We start from the raw sequence: 22,557 nt of genomic DNA on the forward strand, positions 1-22,557 counted from the left end.
CTGTAACCCTGGTTCCTGCTGGTGGTACGTGCAGGTGACTGTGGTGGTGGCCTTCCTGGTGCTGCTGGTGGTGGGCGTCTGGGGCCTGGCGCAGGTCAAGGACGGCCTCGATCTGACGGACGTGGTTCCGCGGGACACAACTGAGTACAACTTCCTGGAGGCGCAGGCCAAGTACTTTGGCTTCTACAGCGTCTACGCCATTACACAGGTAATGTTACCTTGTTACACCTGCTTGACTGCTGTGTGAAATACGTGGTTGGTACGTGCCTGACTGCTGTGTGAAATACGTGGTTTGTACGTGCCTGGCTGTTGTGTAAAATACGTGGTTTGTACGTGCCTGACTGCTGTCTGTAATACGTGGTTGCTACGTGCCTGAGTGCATCAAATATGTGGCTCACCTGCTTAATGGTCGGGTGTGAACTGGGGTGTGCAGGGCGACATGGACTACCCCAACAGCCAGCGTCTGCTGTACGACTACAACACCGCACTGCAGCGCGCCGTCAACCTCGAGTACGGCAAGGCGCCGCCATTTTGGCTGCAAATCTTCAGGGATTGGCTACAGAGTAGGTCACGTGATTTAGTCCTTAGTTCTGCTGGACATCCCACAGTTCCTCAGTAAACGTTCGGCCAACTAACATCCTCTTTATTTCTTCTGCTATTTCCTGTTGTTTGTGTTATGTACTTGCTCCTCTTTTCTTTCGTTCTTGTATCCGGCATTGTCGTTAAGTGGAGAAACTGGTGAAGATGTCGGGTACACCAGTCGCTGCAGCTAACGATGATGTGTGTGATTGTGCAGACCTTCAGAACGCCTTCGACCGTGACGTGGCGGCGCGCGCCATCACCGTCAAGACCTGGTACCACAACGCCTCCGACGACGGCATCTTCGCCTACAAGCTGTTGGCACAGACCGGGGACCCAGACCAGCCGCTGGACAGGAACCAGGTGAGAAATGACACCCGATCTTCACCACCCGGCGCCGTAGTTGTAAAGCTCAAACAACCTACCCGACCGTTTGTCTTGTTTGCACTCGGATCTGATGTTAGCTTGCTCACTGCTTGAAATAAATGTTTAAAGGTAATGTGGGAGGAGGATGATTCAAAAATTAGATGCTACCCGGTGAGTCTGCTGTAATCGCAGTAGCTGGTGGTGGTGGTGCTGCTGTAGTCAATCACTCAGGGACAAGGGTGACACGGTATACGAGACAGAGACACCATTATGACCTGTGGAGACAACTGTTGTTGAGGTCGAACATTGTGACAGTCCTTGTCGTGTGGAGACCGTTAATTGCTGTTGACGTCAGAGCATCACGTGACACCCTTGTCTTGTCTGCCAGGTGCTGAAGGTGCGGTTGGTTTCGGCGGACGGCATCATCAACCCCAGCGCCTTCTACAACTACCTGTCTGCCTGGCGAGCCAACGACGCCATGGCCTACGCAGCGTCCATGGGCAACCTCCACCCTTTGCCCAAAGACTGGACACACAACCCACGAGACTTCGACTTTGACAGTGAGTGGTCATCGTCATCATCATCATCCCTTAGTTATTGTCATCAACAACGTCCTCCTTGTCGCTTGAAACCTCGCTGTCTCACTGGGGAACATTCAGAGGTCTTGTCGAAATTGTTGTAGGCTCATGCATCCACGGGTGTTGTGAAAGTATTGTGGTTGGGTGGAACTGTTGTTAGTTCTGCTGCTGTTGTTGTTAGTGACTTGTCCTGTTGCTGTGTCCGCAGTCCCCAGGTCCCAGCCACTGGTCTACGCGCAGATTCCATTCTACCTGACCAACCTGTCGACCACGGAGGAGATCCTCAACACTGTCAAGGTCAGCAACACAGCTCGAGCAGATAACCCCTCGCCTTGTCTCGGTTTTTGTTCTACCCACCTCCCCCACTTTGTCTTCTTAAGTCAGAAAAAGTAGTTTTCCTTTTTCACACCCACACAAATGCTTGTTGTTGTGATGTTTGTTGACACAGATGCTTGTTGTTGTTGTGATGTTTGTTGACACAAATGCTGGTTGTTGTGCAGGCGTTTCGCTCCGTCTGTGACCAGTTCACCGAGCGCGGACTACCCAACTACCCAAGCGGGGTGCCGTTCACGTTCTGGGAGCAGTACATACACCTGCGGTTCTACCTGCTGCTGGCGCTGTTGTGTGTGTTGGGCACGACCTTCGTGGTGCTGACCATCGTCCTCATGAACCCCTGGCTGGCCACGGTGCTGGTAAGACATGACCTCATGACCTCAGTCTACAGACGACTACTTCCTGTCTGTTTAGTCACTCCAGAACGCGCAAGTGTGTGTGCAGACTACATGTTGTCACACTTTGTGTTGATATGTAAATACACACACACGTGACTAGACATAGTGACCCAGTCAGTAAGTTCACTATCAGGACACTAGGAGGCTGTGGGACATCAATGACCGCATCGACACTAATACATTCAGCTGACCTATTGACGATCACGTGACTTTCGCGCAATACTGACGAGAAACCTTTAAAGAGAGCTGACTGTTATGATATCACAAGTGTCACTAGAACATCGTGTGTGCGGCCATTTTCTGTGTGGCATGTCATCTAGTCGAGAGAGAAGTGCTAAGTAAGCTGATGATATGAAAGCGATGATAAAGGTCGATGAGTGAAAGGGATGACGAAGGCTGATGACATGAAAGGCAATACGTTGAGACGGCGATGACATGCTGAGGCTGACCTTGTTGCAGGTGGTGGTGCTGGCGATGATCCTGGTGGAGCTGTTCGGCTTCATGGGGCTGTCCGGCATCAAGCTCAGCGCCGTGCCCGCGGTTATCCTCGTCATGACAGTCGGCATCGGCGTGGAGTTCACACTGCATGTGTGTGTGGTGAGTAGTGCTCACCCTGGTCTCTTCCACGCAATACACACCTCACATTGCCAAGAACTCGTGTAAGATGAGCTGCTAAAATAGTTCGTGATGGGATAATTCAAATTATTTTTTTAAATCGATTGACTGCGAGATGTCAAGAAAGCTGACGAGCGCAAGTAGTATTGTGACATTAGTCGAGGGTTAGTCAGGTAGCCGCTAGTTCCTGTTAAGCTGACCACTGGTGAAAACTTACTCTCTTGTTTGTGGCTCCACAGGGATTCGTGACGGCCATTGGCTCGCGGAACCGTCGAGTGATGATGGCGACCGAGCACACCTTCGCCCTGTGGTGCACGGCGCACTGTCCACCTTCCTGGGCATCGTCATGCTGGCCAGCACCGAGTTCGACTTCATCGTCAAGTGAGTCGTCGCCACCATCAGCCTGTGTGTGTGTGTGTTTCCCTCATGTCTGCGTTCCCATGGAAACATGATGTGCTTACACTGGCGATGTTGTACATCTTCGTACCCCGAGTACCTGTGTGGCGCAGTCAGCACCACACTGCCAGACCCCACGTGACCATGCTGGCAGCGGGCTCAGGAATGGCAGTGTGTTTGTCATGCTGATCACTCAGCTGACAGTGACGTGCTACAGACTGTCAGACACACAGGTACACTCCTCTGTGGGGCAGACCGTGTCGTCTGTTGACCCTTTGACCTGTAGCGCGGACAGCACCTGTTGCCGCCATTGTCCGGCCACACGTCCCGCGGTGTGTAGGGAGCACATCATGTCAGATCGTGTACATTGACAACACCCGGGGTGTAAGAGACACATCTCGACATAAGCGTATAGATGACTTTCAGCTAAAAATAACTCGTGTGTGACCCACGGTTCAGGGAGGAGCTGAGGAGCGGGCAGGGGGAGACAATCAGGAGGCGGGTAGAAGTTTGGCCAACGCTCTGATGAGTTGCATCTGTCAGAACTATTTTGGGACTGATTGGGGGTGGATGAGTGGTAGGCCCCCTGTTTAGGAAGGAGTGGGGGAAGGGGGAATAGGGGAATTCCCTACGTGCTGAGCGCTGCAATCTGCAGGCACACGGGGTGGTCCATTGAATCAGCACTTGATTGAGTCGAGCCATTTGCCAAACAGTTAAAACCTCCAACCGCACACGCCACCCCGCCATTATCTCACGTCTCTACAACAGATTGCATCCGTGGAGGGCTGAACGCACCCGTTCGCGAAGGAGAGCTGACATGGATCCCTTACATCGTTGTAGCGTCCTGCCTTGACCTAGGGTCACGACAAGGTAGCTGGCCATGATGGCGACCTGGTCCATCTGCTGCTGACCCGCGCAATGACCTTAACCTCACTTTGCTTTTCCTGCTCGCTTGTTGTGCAGCCTCCATTTTTTTGTTATTGCACAATGATGCCGCTTGGCCTGGCTAGTGTCACCCAAATTGTCACGTGCCATGGGTCACGTGATCTATAAAGGGTGTGCTATTCTGTCTCAAAATTGATACGTGCCTGTCAAGGTCGGGTGGAGGCAGGCGCCACCCAAAGTAGTTTGCCGGCCGTGGAAACCGACTCGGACACCCTTCTTGTTGTCTTACTGAAGACCGCCATCTTGGAAGTATGTCGCCGCGTGGTTCGTGCACTCGACGTCGACGAGACCGTGGAGCGCAGCCGCCATGTAGCCCTGAGTCAGCAGTGAGATAGATGTATCATCTGTTTTTGTGGAGGAAGGGGGTAGGGATGGGGGTTGATCTAAAATCGCTAAAAGAGAGCGCGAGGATAGCAATTTTTAAAAACGGATATGACCCTGACTGCCATCTTGGTTTGTTGTGAGTGATATTTGATAGTCAGCAGCAGGCGGCAGAGTTGGTACTCATGGCTGTCGTGGTTTGTATTAACTTACCTTGAGGTCATGCACATGATGATGTGTATACTATGACCTGTAAGTCACGTGATGTCTGCTTGTGGCTTGTTTACACGGTTGGCTGCTTTGCCATAGTTGCTGGCTTGGCAAAAAAACCCATTCCCCCCCCCTTCCCCTGTACGTGAGGATGTGTATATTGTTACCTGTAAGTCACATGATTATGTCAAGCTGAGGTGGGGACGACAGATTTAAAACCACGTGACTTGTGATTAGGTGTTGCAATGTTACAGAAAATAGTTTCAAGGTTAGAAGGTTTGAAACCAAGCGAAGGACGGACAACTCTTCAGACGACATATCTCTGGAAGGTTCCAGGAGAGGCGGGGTCAAGTGCCAGGGTCAGTGCCGTCCCATGCGGTCCCTTGTCTACCACTCGGGTGTGTGGCGTGTAACGGTTGGAGCGCCCTCTGGTGCAGGTTGATGCACTCAGACCTGTGGGAAGGGGAGACTACCGTTGCTTCAGATGAGTATTGGTTCACTTGCCACCCACAGGTAGACACGCTTGACTGCGTGGCACCGTTACTTGCTGTCAGCGAGCGCTAGCCTTGTCCGCCTGCACGTGTCTTTGCTTTGTGCACCCGCTGCTGAGCCTTAGACACACCGGGTAGAGTACCCGAGGTAGGTGTTGGGGACAAGCGCATGATATACATCCTGTGGTAGTCAGGTAGTGTATTCTCTTCAGTAGCGGCTGACAAGTTGTGGATGTTGTTGATGACTGCCGTTGTGACCAGCAGTCGCTGCAGCTGACACCGAGGCTACAGCCCTCGCCAGGAGGCTTGGAGGGGGAGGGGACAGGAGGAGGGGCGGCCCAGACAGTCGGCACGACAAACGGGCCCGGTAGTGGCGGTGAACGATACTCCTGACCCCTAGCTGGCGCCACTCTAGTGCTAGTAGTCTCCTCTTGACAGCCTGGGCTGTAGGTGGCACTGGTGACCCTCTTAGTCGGGGCCGCGTTCAGTCAAACAGTTTCTGCCAAAAAATAAAAGTCGAACCTGCGTTTGGCAAGCACTGGGGTCGTCGGTCCAGTAACAGTTTTCGCGAAGAAATGTCCAAGTCATGTTAAATAAGATCCTCGACCTTCATCTGCAGGGGAGGATCATTGTCTTTCACTCCTGTGGTGAGGAGGGGACATCATGGCGGGCAGCGCCAGGTCTCAGTAACTTTCACTGGAAAATATTCTGGTGGAGGCTTTCCGCTAGAGTCTGTGTAACGAGGGCAGACTACACTAGGCATGTAGAGATTCCAGAAAAGCTAATCTGTGCAGGAGTAAAGGTACTGCAGGTAAGGTTAGGGAGGGGTGAATGTGGGGGAAATGAAGGAGGCATTAAGAGTGAGACACACGGGTAGGAGTCAGAATGGAACCACAGTGGGTCGACGAGCAGAAACATCTGTTGGGACTTAAGACTCGACCCGTCATGCGATTGTTAAAGGGTGGTGGTGGCTTTTAGGATTCCATCGAAGGAGCGCCATCTCCTGGATTTCCTCCCCCACCCCCACCCCCACCCCCGATGTCCCACAGGTGACATCACTGATGACCGTTAGGTGACGGCTGACTGTCTTGCTAGCAGACCAGAGGACGCCGACCTTTCTCGACTTCCGCCCGCCCTCGCGCAGTCCCTGTGCGGCGCGCGCCCCCGCTGCTGGCGTCTTCTCTACCGTAGAGGAACCTGCAGCCATCTTGTGCGGTTAACAAGCCGAGGCTGTCATCATCCATTAAAGAGGGAAAGGGTCGAGGGGTGGGGGAGGTGCGACAGATTGCTGCAGGCCGTTAGGAGTGCTGCGAGAGGCAGGTAGAGCACTAGGTGCAGCGCGCAGCAGGGGCATGCGTATGATGCGACAGCTTGATGCTGCACATCGTTAGTGACGTACAGCGGCAGGATGAAGGAGGAGAGAGAGGTCGGGGGGCGAGGTGGGAGAGGAGGTACACGGCACACATCATGGGCGGCCGTACGTTGCGCGCTACCCTGGGTGGTCCCGCCAGCACGCAGACCCTGTCGATCTGTCCTGCGCTAAATGGTCGAGTGGGTGTGGGGGGAAGAATAACAGACTCCTTCTTCCCTCCCTCCCTAATCCTCCTCCTGCGAGGCGTCAGGACGTGCAAGGCTTGGAGGGTGAGGCGCGTGTGTGCACGTGCGTTGAGCCGGTAAGAACGACTTCGCCAAAGTCAAGCCACACTGGTCGCTTCCAGACCTCGCTCCCCCTCCCCTCTCTTCAACAGCTCTGCCCTTCACCCCGCTTCTCTCCTCCTCCCCTTCCACCTCCACCCACCCCGGCCATGTTTGAAATGCTCGGGAAGTCTGAGTTTCCAGCGCTTGCAGGGTGCACTGTGTGGATCGCAAAACACTTAGGGGTTACTGGTTTCTGATCCCCCCTTGGGCTGACGCACCGTGTGCTCGTGAGGGAGGGGGAGAGAGAGACCCAGAAGCTGCTGTTTCGGACCGGGGGTGTTTATGGGTTGTGGGGAATATACAGCCCTCGGGAGAGAAAAGAATTCAAGTCCAAGACCTACCTGGAGAAATGTGCAACTGCAGGGCAAAATGCCTGAATTCCTGAATTCTCAGTTTTGACTGTCATGCCGTTTGTAACTACCCGCCACGCGAGATTACTGGTAATCGTCACTAATCCATCGTGTATTTATATACCCTGAATATATATCTGGACATGTGTCTTTAGCGACTCGCTACCTGTATCAGGCAGATCGGTATCCATAGTAAGATAATCCTATCTGCAGTACAGTACGCTACTCACAGTAAAATACAGTAAAATACAGTAAAATACAGTAAAATACAAAATACAGTAAAATACAGCAAAATACAGCAAAATACAGTAAAATACAGCAAAATACAGCAAAATACAGCAAAATACAGTAAAATACAGGACATGAACTGTCGAGATGGTTTAAATCGCGGACATTGTCCTGTTAATTGGAATTAATCGATGCGAAATTGACATACGCTCTGTATCACGTGGTTTATCTACTCGGAGCTCACTCTCCACACACCAGTCCCCTAGGGTGTCTTTCGTCCTCCTTCTTTTATAGGGATCATACCCGACATCTCTGTTCAGACGTGTATCAGTTACCCACCCGTCACCTGTTCTCACGAGAGAGAGAGAACATTGTGCGATTGATAAAACTGACATCTTGACATGGTGTGACACTGTAAGCTGCTGTAGGTCAGTCCTTGAAGTAGCCGCTGCTCGATGTAACAAGGTTGTCGTCTGCACTTCAAAGGTGAGGGTTGTGCTGACCTCCCCTGCCCCATGTCCGGCCAGCAGTCCCAGTGCGGCCATGTGTGACAGTCACACTCGGGACGAGCAGGAGGTCATGTTGCGACAACTCATTGTAGAGATGTTTGAATAGTAACAGATGACAGTTGGCGGTAGTGAGGACGGTTGTCGGCCATGACATCTTGTCTGGAAGACTCTAGTCGATGACAAACATTCATCGGTTGAGGTGAGGGAGGGGGAGGTTGTTGTGTGGGGACCGGGCAGTGAAGGGGATCGTCGATCGCAACCACCTCGGAGGTATTGTCTAAGTGTTGTCCATGTCTGGGTGGCCGTTGGCCATGCTCACCATGCTCATACTCTACCATGTGTTGCATGCGAAGACGACATGTGAGTTCGCGATCACGGGGTGGGGGTGTGTGAAGCGGGTAGCCGTGGAGTGGGTGAGCGGGTGGCAGGCCTAGTGGGCTGCTGATAAGGCCGCTGTGTACGCTGGCGGACCACCCAGGCAGGCGGTGTGGAATTTCTTCCTGTTGGCCGCCTCTCCTTTCTTCTCAACCCTTCCCGTCGGCCTCTGCCCTTCTGCCTCTTCGTTTGAGGCCCCGTCAGGGTTGCACGCTTGCTTTCGCATCTGAAGGCTGGGAGGCCCAGTCAAGGGAAAATAATGGCGGGTAGGAAGCTCACTGTCAGCGAGGAGAGGAGATAGTGTGAGGCCGTTGCCACTCACCGTGAGAGCGTAACGTCTAGCTGCAGCAGTTCAAAATGGAGGATAATAGATGAGGGAGAAGGTGTAGATGATAAAGTCAAGATGAGGGAGAGGTTGTAGAGAAGATGGTAGCCATCTTTCTGTAGCACTGCCACGGTCTCTCACTGGACCACACGGTGAAGGTGGGAGAAAGCCGGGCTCGCAGCTTTTAATCCCAGTTTGACCCCCACTCTTCCTCCCCGAAGGATGCTGGCTGGCCGGCCGACTGGGTAGCTCAGTCATCTGTTATGCTGCACCGGAGAGAAGAGGCTCGGCGCCACCCGGCCACCCTCACTCCGAGCCATCCACGTGTCACCTGACAACACGCCGCCAAGGTCCACGAGGTCGTCGAGGCAGGTGCCGTAACCTAGTGGTCAGAGTGCTCTACCCTGGGTGTCCTGCTCACCCAGCAGAACGAAAACAAAAGGTAGGGGTGGAGGGTGTGGGAGGACGACGGAAGATATAATCGGTCTTTGTCAAGGCGCAGGCGAGCACGTGACGTGTGTCAAGACCGTGAAGCAGGTTAAGTTTATTATGTGACCTGTGTGTCTAGGCACAGTTGGACCACTCTAGATTACGACTTGACCCGCCCTTCTGCCATGATGCATTGACCTCTGACCACGTGCAATGCTGGACTGTCGGCTGTCGTGTGACTGAGCGCTGTGCTCTCCCCCTTCCCCTCCCGTGTGTGACCTGCCTGTGGCGATGACAGTGACCACAGCCAACGGTCACTGGTGTCATCCAAGGAGTTCACACATGGGTGAAGGTTTTGCTTGACTTGGAGGGGCATTGGTGGACGGGGTGCAGGGAGGCAAAGAGCAGAACTGTTGGGTTGTAGAGCTTTGGCTGCCTTTTATTCCGGAATTGAACAGATGCGTTGATATACGAGCACGTGCGGCGGCAGGGGAGGTAAGTGGTAGACAGGCCATGGGTTGGGTTAGTGTTTGGAGGGGGTGGGTAGGAGCCTGGCAGGTTTGTGTGTGTGGAGGGGGGGGGGAGTTGCAAGCCTCGTTATCACCGGCCACTCAAGTCTCCGGGGGCAGGCGGGTGGGTGGCAGCGGTTTATGGCCAGAGTTTTCACTTCCGCCCGCAGGTCTGCCTCCTACCCAGCTTTAGGCCAGCCACAAGGTAGCAGCCCACCTCTTGTTTCGTGCGCGCACTTTGTGTGTGAAAATGTTTTACATCAGAGTAGATTTTGGTGCCGTTGTAGTCACGGTTGTGATGTCCACCCTTAGCAGCGAAAGTAAAATACAAACCAAACAAACAAAAGCAGGATAGTAGCATCAGATTGGGGAATCTTGATCCCAGTAAGAAAAGCGTGTTGGCCTGAGATCGGAGGAGGGTACACGCACATCTGTGTGCGGTCATCGACTGAGGCAGGTTAACTCCCCTGCTCGTCATCACAGAAACCAACCACCACCACTGTCCCCCGTCCCCCCAAAAGACCGTTTTTATGCAAGGCGCGGGTAGTAGCTTAGTCTTGCTGGCACACAGGGAGGGCGGTGATGCTGGAGGTGTTAGTGGCTTTTGTGTGGTCGCCTCGGATGGGTTCCCCTCTTCTGCAAATAAACAAGGTCTGGCAGGTTACTGCAGCGTGCAGAGCTCACGACCGCGCTCTCTAATCGACTGGCAGCACGACACCCGCTGTTTACACACGTGGCGAGGCGTGCAGCAAGGACAGGCCCCCACCCCAGCCTCCCGCCCACTCTCCACCCTCCCATCACGGGAAGCCATGCCGCGCACGTGTGTGCGTGTGGATGCCTGTAACTTACCTGTGGTAACCGTCATGGTCAGACCACCACTGCACCCATACCCCATTCTATCGCGGACTGGGCCAGCTGTTGTAATCGAATGATTGAGTTGTCCGACCTGCTACCCAGACGTGGAGGGAGGGGCAGCCAGCATCACAGCCTCCCTCTGACATCTTGTGGTCGAGGACCTGCATGGCGAGCGAGTCCTCTGTGCACACACCTCTTGCCACGAGTTGCCTAGAACTGATCGCACAGGTGCAACTTCGGTAACTAGAGTACAGGAGAAAAGGTCAAAGTGCAGTTCGTGGTCCAGCGCGCACACAAACGTGTCAAAATGAGTTTGTTGACGCGTTCGTGAATGTAAGGGAGTTAATTAAGATCTGCAGATTTGGACAATTCATTCATGTTTCTCTCCCTTGATGGCGTGTAGCCTTTTTTTTTTTTTAAAAAATATCACCCACACTTCACAAGATGAAGGAAACGCAGATTTGTTAGTGGAGCATTACCGGGTAGCGAGGTATTTACAGCTGTGCAGATATGGTTATTTTTTTCAATGTTGCTTGTCAATAGAATCTCAGTGGTGAACTGGATCATTTAGACGGTTTTGCTCTCCTATGCTGTACCTCTCCACATGTTATGGCTTGTGTTGACAAGTAAAATGCAAATTGGATAAAATTTGTTTAAGCATATGCCAGTTGCAAGCAATATTAGAGACAGTTATTTTGAATTTTCAATACAAAGATATTTCTTAAATGTTTGTACTAATACATCTCATGGATACAAGAGGATCACTTTAAACTAAAACTACTTATCTTGACATTAAGTGTAAGTTGATGGCAGCTAGTGGCATAATGTAGTGCTGTTTTTCAGGTATTTCTTTCATGTGCTGACTGCATTGGTGTTCCTGGGCATGATAAATGGCCTGATTCTTCTGCCTGTTCTTCTTTCTTTCTTGGGGCCACGGGGAGAGGTAAGCAGTTGTTCATTTCTTATTTTTAAGATAATCTTTAGACATGCCATATACAACAGTTCGAATCCCAGCATGTCACATTTCTTTTTTTATCATCAGAAGTCAGTAAATCTATTTTAGAACATTCTTTTCAGAGTAGTCAGGTTTATTATAAAGCAGCAAACAAACTGAATGATACTTTCTCTGTCACATGCAGTGTTTACAAGTTTGGGAATGTACTTAAAAGGTAGCTTTAGTATATTGTCATAGAGCTTGCTTGATGTTTCAGGTCAGACCCAAAGACAATCCTGACCGTTTGTCTACTCCAACACCTGAACCATCGCCAAGGCTACGTGAGCGAGTGCATCGAAGCAGACGGGTGTACCCACGCATGAACTCTGATGTGTCCTGTCCACCATAACAGAAGAACCCACACAGTACTCCTCCCATGAAATTATTGTTCAGCCTGAGGTTGTTGTAGAAACAACAACTGTTCCAGGTGGAGCACCAATTGCCACACGAACAACAGGTGCTGATGGTGGTGGTGGTGCCAGTGATGATGCTACAAGCAACAGCAGCAGTGAAAGTAGCAGAAATGTAAGTATTGGTCACTTATGGAGCTTAAGAGGGACGGCCAAAGAAATGTGAGAATGTGAGTGTTCTGAGTAATGCTCTTCTCTTATCTGCTATATGGACATGTATGAACCAGTGGACTTATTTCTTCTGACTACAGAGCTCCATTAATTTATGAAGGTAACTTTTCACATTGAAATGTTATTTTTACAGACCTTCCCATCAACTCACTTCCAGGTGGCATCTGCCAGTGGCTTACCACCTACTCAGGTCACAAGGGTGAAGGCCACAGCCACAGTTAAAGTGGAAGTCCATACACCCATTCCTGGTAAGTAGAATAAAGTGCGCTAGAAATTGAGAGACGTACTACTCCTGTGTGTTCATTCCTAAACATGATAAAAATATTTTGAAATTTGTTTTTAAAGTGTCTGAGTAATCCTGGTACTTGGTTTGTATTCTTCGGTGCGTGTGCGCACATCTGTGCAGCCACAAAATAAAAGTGCCGTATACAGAGCTATGCTTCTTTTTGCTGTTATTCATGAAAAAAAATTAGTGACCTTTTAACCTTGCAATAGAATCAATCCTTCATCACATTAAGGGTAATACATTCTTAAAACTCTGCTTTTTGGCTGCATTAATAACTCATAAAGGGTTGTTAAGCAGTCTGCTCATCAGGCATCAGGGCATTTGTGTGATAATATGATACATCTGTTGAAAGAGCATATGTGATAAGCAGTTCATGAATTTTTCAGGGGCTGTCAATCAGGAGCATTCATACAAAAGCAAGAGGCGGAAAATGCGACAGTTGCGAGAGCAGGACAGCACTGCTTCTGATTCTGAATGTTAGCACCGCCAAGTTCTATACAAGGTGAGTGATACTCATTGTTAGCAAACAAAGCAGCTACAACGTTTGTATGCACAGATTTTTCATGCAGACTTCAGTGTGGCCAGCAGCCTGCCTTACAGATGGAAGATACATTGTGCAAAGTTTATGAGACTTAGTGGTAGTGTTGTAGCAATACAAGGAATTTTTCAAGATGAGTGACTGCAGCTGTCCTCTTGTGTGTAGGAGTGAGTATAAATAACAAAAGGTTTGGAAGACCTATGTGATGTAAAGAAATGATGACTCATGACAGCCCTGATAAAGACTGATGTTAGACCTAGATGTGCATGCACTTATCAGAGGCTGCCAGTCAGTTAGAATATAGAACCAGACTGCATGGAAATGTCTTTGATCTGACAATATCATTTTACTTCACTGTTGCTTGACAAAAGTATTTCATAATGACTAAATAAGAGGATATATCAAAAACATGTTTAATTTGACTTTGGCATGTGTAAAAATAAACTTTTTACTTTCTCCATGGAGCTATTGATCTTTGATTCAGTTCTCATTTTATGAACTTTGGTATATGTGCCAGTTTTTATCAGTTGGGTATGTGAATGTATTGAAGTATGAAGGTATATCTGTAGTGCTGAGTGCAGATTTTTATCCGTTGAACTTGGTTTGTGTTTACAGATGTTGTGAATGGTGCGCCAGTCAGCAGCCTGCTTTTTGTTGGCCCCTGGAAGGCCATGTGAGTTCCGCTGTCTTTCCTGCTCTGTAGAATCACCCAGAGCTGATTTCTTCTGCTGGAACCAAAACCTTCACTGTGATAAGCTCCAGAGCTCCTGTTGTCACCTCCAGCAATGTACATGTCCAGCATGGGCAGTTAAATAACTGCATCGCCTTGAGTTACCATGTGGCCATTCAGGATATGTAGCCAGCTGGTGGACAAGGAGTGCAAGGCTATGCCAGTGAGCACCTCTTGCGGCATTGGTGGAGCAGCACCGAGACTTTGCACGAAGTCAGAAGTACAGACAGATTTTCCAAAGGTCCCTTTTGTAGACAATCTAAGAGCCAGTGCTTTCACAGAGTCCTGCTTCACCCTGTGCAAGTGAGGTTCAGGCAGGCACATACAGGTTACATTTATTAGTTTGCTTGCGATTGTGATTGTGCCCAATTGAAGGATGGATTCTTGCTACAGCATGTAATCAGGAATCGGTTGGTGATAAAGCAGACTGAGTGCAACACAATCATAGTTCAACAAACAAAGCCGTCTTCTATTCCTGGTTTGAGTTTGAAAAATAACTGTGTTACTAACCAACGTACGCAACATTTCATCATGTAAATCATCAACAGGTTTCCTTTCTCTTCACCCAGTCCCAACCACATGAAGTGTTACCACAGATCTTCTTGCATTTTTCCTGTGCAAGAGAAAGGGGAACAAGTCACTAAAGTGGAATTTTGACAGATGGTCATGCAGGCTCCAATTCTTGCATTTTGGACTGTTCTTGAAGACAGGATTAACTGCAGAAGGCCTGTGATGCATAATGGTGTATATTATAGATGTTAAAGACTGCACACATTGCGGTGTCAGGTGACACACTGTATATATTCACAAGACGGGTTGGATAAAAACAGCTGACTGGGCTGGACTAGGTGAACAAAATACCTCAGGACTTTACAGCGCATGTATAACTTGAACTATCTTTTTGCGTGATACGATTTGCTCCTCCACAATTGTGTACATAGAAGTAGAATACATGTCAAAAGCTTTGCAGCAGTGTTGTGCCGTGCACAAGTCTTGTACCATGTCCTTGCCAGTCTCTTGCACACTGCGTAAAAACTGTTTGTATCTCAGGTGTACAGCGTCAAACATATTTGTTCTCTCAGATGAAGGAACACAAGCATAGTTTGTGTGGGCATGTATATTGGACTTGTGTGAAGGAACATGCAGAAAAGGCAGTGTTTGTGCATGTACATGACTTATGCAATGGACATTTCGACTTGTATGTAGGCTGCCATTTTCCCTTCAAACAAAAGGTGTGGAAGCACCAGGTTGCTTCTCCTGTCACAGAGCTACATTTTGCCACAAACCGACCTCATATTTACGGGTACAGTTCAGCTCTAGATAAACACAAGTGAGTTTGGGGGTGACTGGGTGCACCACACACTCCTGAAGACATTTTCATTTAGTCACTTTTATGAATGTGTCCATTGTGAAAACCACTTTTATTTATTTATAATGAGCTGAGCAGGCTTGGCTCTAGGTGCAGGCAAGCAGCGGTGTTTTGGGTATTTTATTTGCAGGGATGTGCTGAGCCTTCCGCCAGCTTTTTAAAACGTGGTCTGGCAACTCATGACTGTTATACCACCTTTCATGACATTGTTAATCTTTGTTTCACATTATTATTTAGTCATTAACTTGAAAGCAACCAATTAACGTTTTCTGAGGATAATTAAAGTGGGTTATTTATAGAAAGCAGGTCGAACGGCATGAGAGCTGGCAGAACATTGAATCTATCACCATAGATACTTGTGCATTCAAGGATGAATATTTTGCAAGGAATGAGTAATGTATTTCATATAGTCAAGACAGCTGTTGGCTTATAAAAGAGCTTTTTTATAATCTTTATTCCCCATACTCTGCAGGCTGACTGTAAATTTAAAAGTTTTGTTTTTAAAATCCTTGTCCAAAGTAGCTTTGTTTATCTCCTTTAATATAAGAGTTCAAACTGTACAAACAGAGAATAAGAAACAGGCATAATTTACCACAGCTTATAGATTTGAGGACTTGGTTATTCTGAAGGTCTCGAAGTGGTTTTGAAGAAAACTGAAGGCATTGATGCCTTTGTCTGTTTAGATGTTAGTTTGTGCCCTGTTAATGCTAGAGAAAATTACTGCTACTATGGCCAGTGACTTTGTGCAGAATGTTGCCCAGGGACCAGAAGAGTCCCTCTACCTCAGACAGCATAGTCTGTACAAACAAACTTTTGGTAAAGACTAGTCGCATCATAAAATGTTGTGGTGATAATAGGGCTACAGAATAGTTCATTGATGTTTTGACAGGCTCCAGAATCCTTGTTTGAGATTTTGTCAAAAGTACTGGATAGCTGCATCCTTATAAATGTGGTTTTATGGGTTTTTTTCCTGTTTTTTCATATGCAGCTAAAGTAAGACTCATCCTGAAGTACCAAACCAAAGTTAATGATTAAGATTTTTTTAATTTTACATATAAGAATGAAATGGGATGTCGGCCACAAAAGGTTGGCTTTATATGCAGCTGTTAAGAACTGGTAATCTACGAAAAACATGAATGGGATATTTACTTGTGGAATATGCTGACTGCCAGAAACTTTTTTCTTCTGTGAAGTAAAGCCAAAGAAATGCTTAAATCATTTTCATAACAGGGAAATCTACAAGCTACCACATACTTTGTTTTTTTGGTCCCAGTCGTCAGTTATAAGGAGAGGTTTTTAGAACACAGGTGTATTTGCTGACAGGAAAGAAGGAAATCTAGTCTTTGTTAATGTCTTTAGATGGGACCTTTCAAGAAGCTTGTGTACTCCGTCCAGGGTGTCAGTTGAACACATTTTGGGATGTGTTTACTTTATTAATCATGAGTTGAGCCAGCTGTAGCAGTAATGTCATATAAATCTGCAAGATGAAAATGAAATACTGCATGCACACACACACATGTACACGTGTTCACAAGTCACTTCTGTGCTTGAGTTTCATTCCGATGTTTGGCGCATGGGAGCTGGGGAGGGGGTGGGGAGGAAATTTTAGTAGTTGGGTGATTTGGTAACCAGTGCCGAAGATTGGCACCATGAAAGTGACTCGTCCCAACCTGACCTCATTACCTAACCAAGCACCTTGAACTTCGAGCCATCCTTGATAGCACCGAGCACTGTTTCTAAGGAAGATTTCAGAAAAGCATCATTAAGCCTGAGGAGGAGATAAGATGGATAGTTTTTTTTAATGGCAGCAGGGAGATAACTGTGTTGTACTGAGAATACGGAGGAAAAGTGTGTTCATATTAACTTTATTCACCAAGTGAACTTTATTGTGAAGACATTTTATAAACAGTTACTTTCAAATGTGGTCTGTAGGCATGTGGAACTGTTGGTGTTTCCTGTGTTCACTTGAGAGTATTGTTGCTCTTTCACTCCGCTTGCATGTCAGACAGCTACTGTCTTGATTCTTTATGGATTACTGGCCAGAACCGCAGTCCTGCTCTTCACAGCTAGAAACCAAAGAAACATTTGCTTCATTTCTTTTCATGAAATGTTTGAAGGAGACTGAATGTGTGGATGTGTACGACTGTGTGTATACAAGCAAACATGCGTGCTTGCTTGAGTAATTGTACTAGTGTATAATAATATAGTTTGGTGCTAACATACACTTAGTAAATGCCTCAATATGGCTTGTTTCAAAGCCACTGATGCAGTCCACCCTTGAAGTGTTCACAACTTGATTCTTTTGTTAAATTCATGAAAGCCTCTGTTTATTTTGAATATAGGCACGGGCAAAACTGTGCTCTAGAACTAACCAGACAAATGCTATGTTTTATTTTGTAAGTCATTGAAAATAACTTTGCAGGCAGGTCATTGATGCTTGCACCATGTTTTAGATTCATCATGACAGTTTGGAAGTTGTTTAGGACGGGTATATTCTGTTTATTTTTGAATGACAGTGTTTAAATGTCTTTGTTGTTTTGATGACAGAAACCCTCTTTGATAATGTACATGGTCTTGACCACTACAGTAAAAGCAGGACATAATTTTCACTGTAGTTTGTGCATGCATTTAACTGCTATTTTGAGACTTGTTGTCTGATTAATGCTTCTGTTTGAAGAATTTGACAAGACTCTTTGCTATGCTGCCATTACCGCTGATTTTGTTTTTTTAGTACATTTTGAAATCCACAAGTCTTCACCAAATTTAAGGCAATCTCAGGGTTATTTATATGCACATTTTTTAAGCACTGAAATGAGGTACATTTTGTCCTTATACCATAAGATTTCTATATCCTTGTGATGCCACTTCAATGTGGCTACTTTCCACTGCTATTGAAATTAGATCGAAAAAAAAAGAAAGTTGTTGCTTGAGCAGTTAGTAGAACAGGAAGACAGGTTGGTGAACTCTTGATGAGGGGTGAGGGTGGTAGTCTTGTATACTAGATTGACACCTTATCAGAAGGTTCTCGTCCCGGTGCTGGAAGACAGTTTGATGCTACTAGCATCTGAGGGTTGTGTGTTCCATGACACTTCGATGCCACTAGCGTCTGATTATGTGTGTGAGATGTTAAATGATAGGTTAGTCACCGTGCTCAGTGCATCATCTAGCATGACCATTCTACTGAATGTGGTATCAACCTTCACTGCACATCAACGAAGTAAGAAGTTAGAACTTGCTTTGCATTGTTGACATCAAGCTAGAAGGGGTTGTATTGGTTTGGTTGTGCAAACTATAAGGAGGAGGGGGTTGTTACGAGAGATTTACAGAAAGCAGTATTCCCCTTTTAATCACTGTTACCAGTACTGACCTGCTCTTTTGTGTTTATCAAAATGGGGCACAAGGGATTACAATACCTCATCTATAGGGCAGTCACACCGTTCTTCCTGCTTAGTTGACAACCAAAATGGATGGTTTCCACTGAGGGTATGCTGACGCTGGTTGAAAATAGGAAATGGGATGGGAAGGGGAATCTAAAGAGTGCATGTCTTGTATATTGCACATATCACACTCTTGATGAGAAGGGGAGGAATGGTAGGGGTGGGAAAATAAGTTTGATGACAGCAAACCCTCAGCGGAGATCATGTGGTCTGTGATAGGCCGTAGTTATGTCCTCTGTGTGTATGTGTCTTGTACTGCGGCATGTGTTGTCTGGAGCACGTGCAGTGTTAAAGGCGGGTCCAGACAGACCACGCTGTCCAAGGTATTAATGTGTAGACACTACACTTATGTTGTTCTCTGATACAAGTGAAGACAGTGTTAAATAAACATGAAAATAAATTGAAATTATATAGAACCATTGATGTTTGTGTTGTGTATGTGAATGTTTCAAGCAAAAGTTTACTGCATAAGACTATACTTGAAAAAAATTTTAAAGTTACGTTCGAAGGTCAAGATAATTTGTGAAGTATGACATCATTTAAAAAACTTCGATCATTCCTTTATGGCATCAGATGTAGAAGAAATGAACACCCTAGTGCTTTCAACAAACATTTAACTGATGCAGAATAGCATGTCCTTATTCGAGTGCCATTATAATGTTCTTGCTGTGAAACGAAATGAAAAGCTAACAGGCAGGTATCTTGTGGCAATGGATGACCAGAACAGAAATTCCAGCTTGTCTAAACAAGATGCCATCAGCTGGACATTTTGATTATTCACATTGAACATGCACTATATGTATAAAACGTTTTATTCATGCTTTTCATCCATTACTTGCAATTAAAAACCAAGCAAATATTATATCACTATCAGGCTTATCACTATCAGGCTTGTCACTGCCCAAACCAGCACGTTAATATTGAAATAAACTGTAGAATCAGGATCAGAGTTAAATGAAGACATTATAGAGGCTAACAAACCATTACAAACGTTTAGTTGTTCAGAAAACCCTGTGCATGTATTTCGATGTCAAGTCTGCAGGCAGTTGTGTAAAATCTGAGGAAAATTTTAATTCATGATGGAAGACTAGCAAGTCTTGTGCTGCACTTAAAATATATGTTTTTTGCTTGAGAGCGGGTGGAAACTGGCCTGTGTCTTGGTGACAATAAATGGTCTTATACGGGAGACCATGGGTGTCAGAGGAAGAATCTGGGTCAGGGTATTAAAATGTTTTTGTTCTTAAGCTCCTCAGTGCACATCCTTTTGAATAGAGGCGTTAGGCATGGAGTTAAGTGCCCTTTTTAAACTGCTTTTAATGAACCGTGTGATAGGGATATTCTATTAATAACCATTCATCCGTTAAAATGAGGCCTGGGACAAAAAGTGAGGTGAGTAAAGTTGCAGCTTCTCCCAGTTCAGATTAGGTCGGCAATACACAGTCAAAGGGAGAAAACCCCATGGCTTAAAAAATTTAGTCATCAACGACTTCCTTCCCTTGATCTGCCGTCATTCCTGCCCCACTTCCACCAAAAAACCTGCTTGGTGCAACCCTTGTGGCAATTTAGCTTAATCCAGAGCTGAGTCAAGCCTTGTGTCTTCTTCGGCGAGTTCTCATTTATTTATATAGGTTCAGCGTTTACAGTGGGGACCGTCCAGTCCGAGGGGCGTGTAGGGCCTGCCGAGTCTTTGCACACGTTGATTACTGTCCCTCACCCAAATAGAAAGTTTGTAATCACTTCCCACTGTCCCCCACCCAAATAGAAAGTTTGTAATCACTTCCAACTGTTTAAGTTTTTATGCAACGAGTACATCAAAGACTCACGCTCGTTGTGTCTGTTATGGATAGCTCGTCTCGATTCATAGAATACCGATAAGAAAATTATGTGAGCTGGGAAACATGATCCAGTAGAGAGTTGACAACACAGCGAAGCTTTTCCAGTCCCGGAGTCCGTGTCAGAACCTGGTGATGACAATGACAATGACAATTTTTAGGAACAGGCAGCAGAACAGCGACGAGCGGCAGAGCACGTGGTGGATGTTTTCAAAGGGCGCTGGCTACGACGACCACCACGGTGGCGACGGATTCGAATCCATTGTCTAAATGGATATCCACACCATCAGAATGACAGTAAAGAGAAAGTTTAGTTTCAACTAAACAAGCTGGAAGTTTAAGAGTAGCCAGGTAATTCAACACTGACCTGTCATGTCACAAACTGCACGTACAGTCAAAATTCAACTGTTGTCGACCACAGTGATGGTGAAATAAAATCTGAATATTTTAAAATGGAAACTATTACACAAATAAAATGCAGGTAGATTTCAAAAATACAAAGCAAGGCAAACACGATAGAAATACTCTAAAAAAATGTAAAGTGAGGCTAAGCTGTAGAAAATAGTTCTGGCAGTAAGAATTCGCTGTCAAATCTGTGTAATGGCGGAGAAATGTATCCGTTAAAGCGAGATCCGCAAAAAGCAGGAAGCAAAGTACAGTAATTACAAGTTGTAAAACAATACGAAACGAAAGCTTCAGAGAAACAAATACAACTTGTAACTAAAAGACAAATAGGTAGGTTGAACAAGAAAAAGACAAACCCAGATAGCACTGAAACATTTTATAAACGTTTTAACTAACAACACACACCAACAACCAAACTGTGGCTTTGCTTTCACACCACAAACAGGATTCGTTTTCTGTTTAACTTCGTTCTTACTTCAATTACACCTAGAGAAATTAAATCCGTCAACATTCAGGGATCTCGCTGGCAAGGGCTCTCCCATGACCTTTGACATGCTTCTCTCTCTGTCATGCTCCAGGTGCAACAATACTTGTTTCATGTCCTTTTGTAGGTCACGGCGCCAGGTGTGACCTGGCTTTCTTAGTTTTTATTTACCTTGAGGGTTAAAGGTGATCTGTCTTGTGCTAAATGCAGATTTTTGTAAAGCAAGGCCAAGTCTTGTGGTAGTTTATGCGTTTGATGTAAAACATTAATGAAGACAGAGTATTTTATGTAAGCATAAAGTGCTTAATGGAGACCGACAGTAAGTACACATTTAAAATGTAGCTAGGCAGTACTTATGTAGACAGTATTTAATGTTGGCAGCAAATAGTTCTTGACTGTCGGCAACAGCCCAAACGTCCACACTTGGTTCTTATACTTATACTACTATACATTCTTATGTCAGTGACAGAAATTTTGTTTGATACTGACAAACGTTTACAATGTACATTTTGATAATATGTACAGTATCGCTTACGACACTGATATATATATATATGTATTAAGGACATCAGAGGTGTTTATAATGTTTACATCTATATCATACGGATAAATGTGTTTACAAGACTGAGAAACATGTTAAAATACAAATGTTTACAATATCGATACTCTAGTTTATAATACTGACAGGACGTTGTATATGTTTACTTTTCTAATAGATATGTTTAAAAATACATGTTCAGTAATTCTGATTATAGTTATATCAAAAACGATTCATGCTTCACATGCATGAATGCATCTTTTTCAAATGTATCACATATCATAATAAAGACACACATGGCACAGTTTTGAATACGTTTTTCATTACATGTAAACAACTCATTTAATTTGTATCACTAAGTGTTTATTACGATATTTCAAAACACCAAAACCCATTAATGTTCATCAAAGGGAGTTCTGCTTTGATAAAAAAAAAGTCTTTGCATGTAGCAGAAATGGAAAATTTGTTTAGAGGGAAGGGCGTATAGCCATATTTGGAATAGACAGAAGTAAGAAGGACAACCACCTATAATCATAATGTACAATAATAATTAACTGCTAGACCTTCTGTAGCGACGCGAGGACCAATCATATCGCGACTTTTGAGTATGCTGCTGCTCAGAAACATAATTTGATATACACTGTACTTAGTGTACTAGTTTCAGTTGTTTGAAGCACGAAGATTGTGTGTGTGTTTACGTGTACTATGAGTGCGCTCTTTGTATGAATGTCCATTTCGGGAGACACCTGGAGAGACACATGGTGCGAAACTTATGCGAAAACACGAGATAGAAAACAATGTTGATGCTGGAGTTAAGCTGCTGCAGGAGCTGGACACTAGACACAGCTGTCAT

General features: G+C 46.2%; 1 protein-coding gene across 1 annotated transcript in view; it reads left to right on the plus strand.

Moving 5' to 3' along the window:
• Nucleotides 1–18,861, plus strand: part of LOC112573863 (protein patched homolog 1-like) — a 71,473-nt gene extending 52,612 nt beyond the window's left edge. The window contains 15 exon segments of the mRNA XM_025254515.1: nt 35–208; nt 434–563; nt 797–942; nt 1,334–1,505; nt 1,732–1,820; nt 2,024–2,215; nt 2,714–2,851; nt 3,109–3,169; nt 3,172–3,250; nt 11,354–11,453; nt 11,722–11,836; nt 11,839–12,029; nt 12,219–12,333; nt 12,758–12,873; nt 13,525–18,861. Coding sequence (XP_025110300.1) covers nt 35–208; nt 434–563; nt 797–942; nt 1,334–1,505; nt 1,732–1,820; nt 2,024–2,215; nt 2,714–2,851; nt 3,109–3,169; nt 3,172–3,250; nt 11,354–11,453; nt 11,722–11,836; nt 11,839–12,029; nt 12,219–12,333; nt 12,758–12,852 — 1,797 coding nt within the window. The 3' untranslated portion in view covers nt 12,853–12,873; nt 13,525–18,861.
• The last annotated feature ends 3,696 nt before the right edge of the window (nt 18,862–22,557 follow it).

The sequence above is a fragment of the Pomacea canaliculata genome, linkage group LG10 (assembly GCF_003073045.1).
Source record: "Pomacea canaliculata isolate SZHN2017 linkage group LG10, ASM307304v1, whole genome shotgun sequence".
NCBI classification, from domain to species: Eukaryota; Metazoa; Mollusca; class Gastropoda; order Architaenioglossa; family Ampullariidae; genus Pomacea; species Pomacea canaliculata.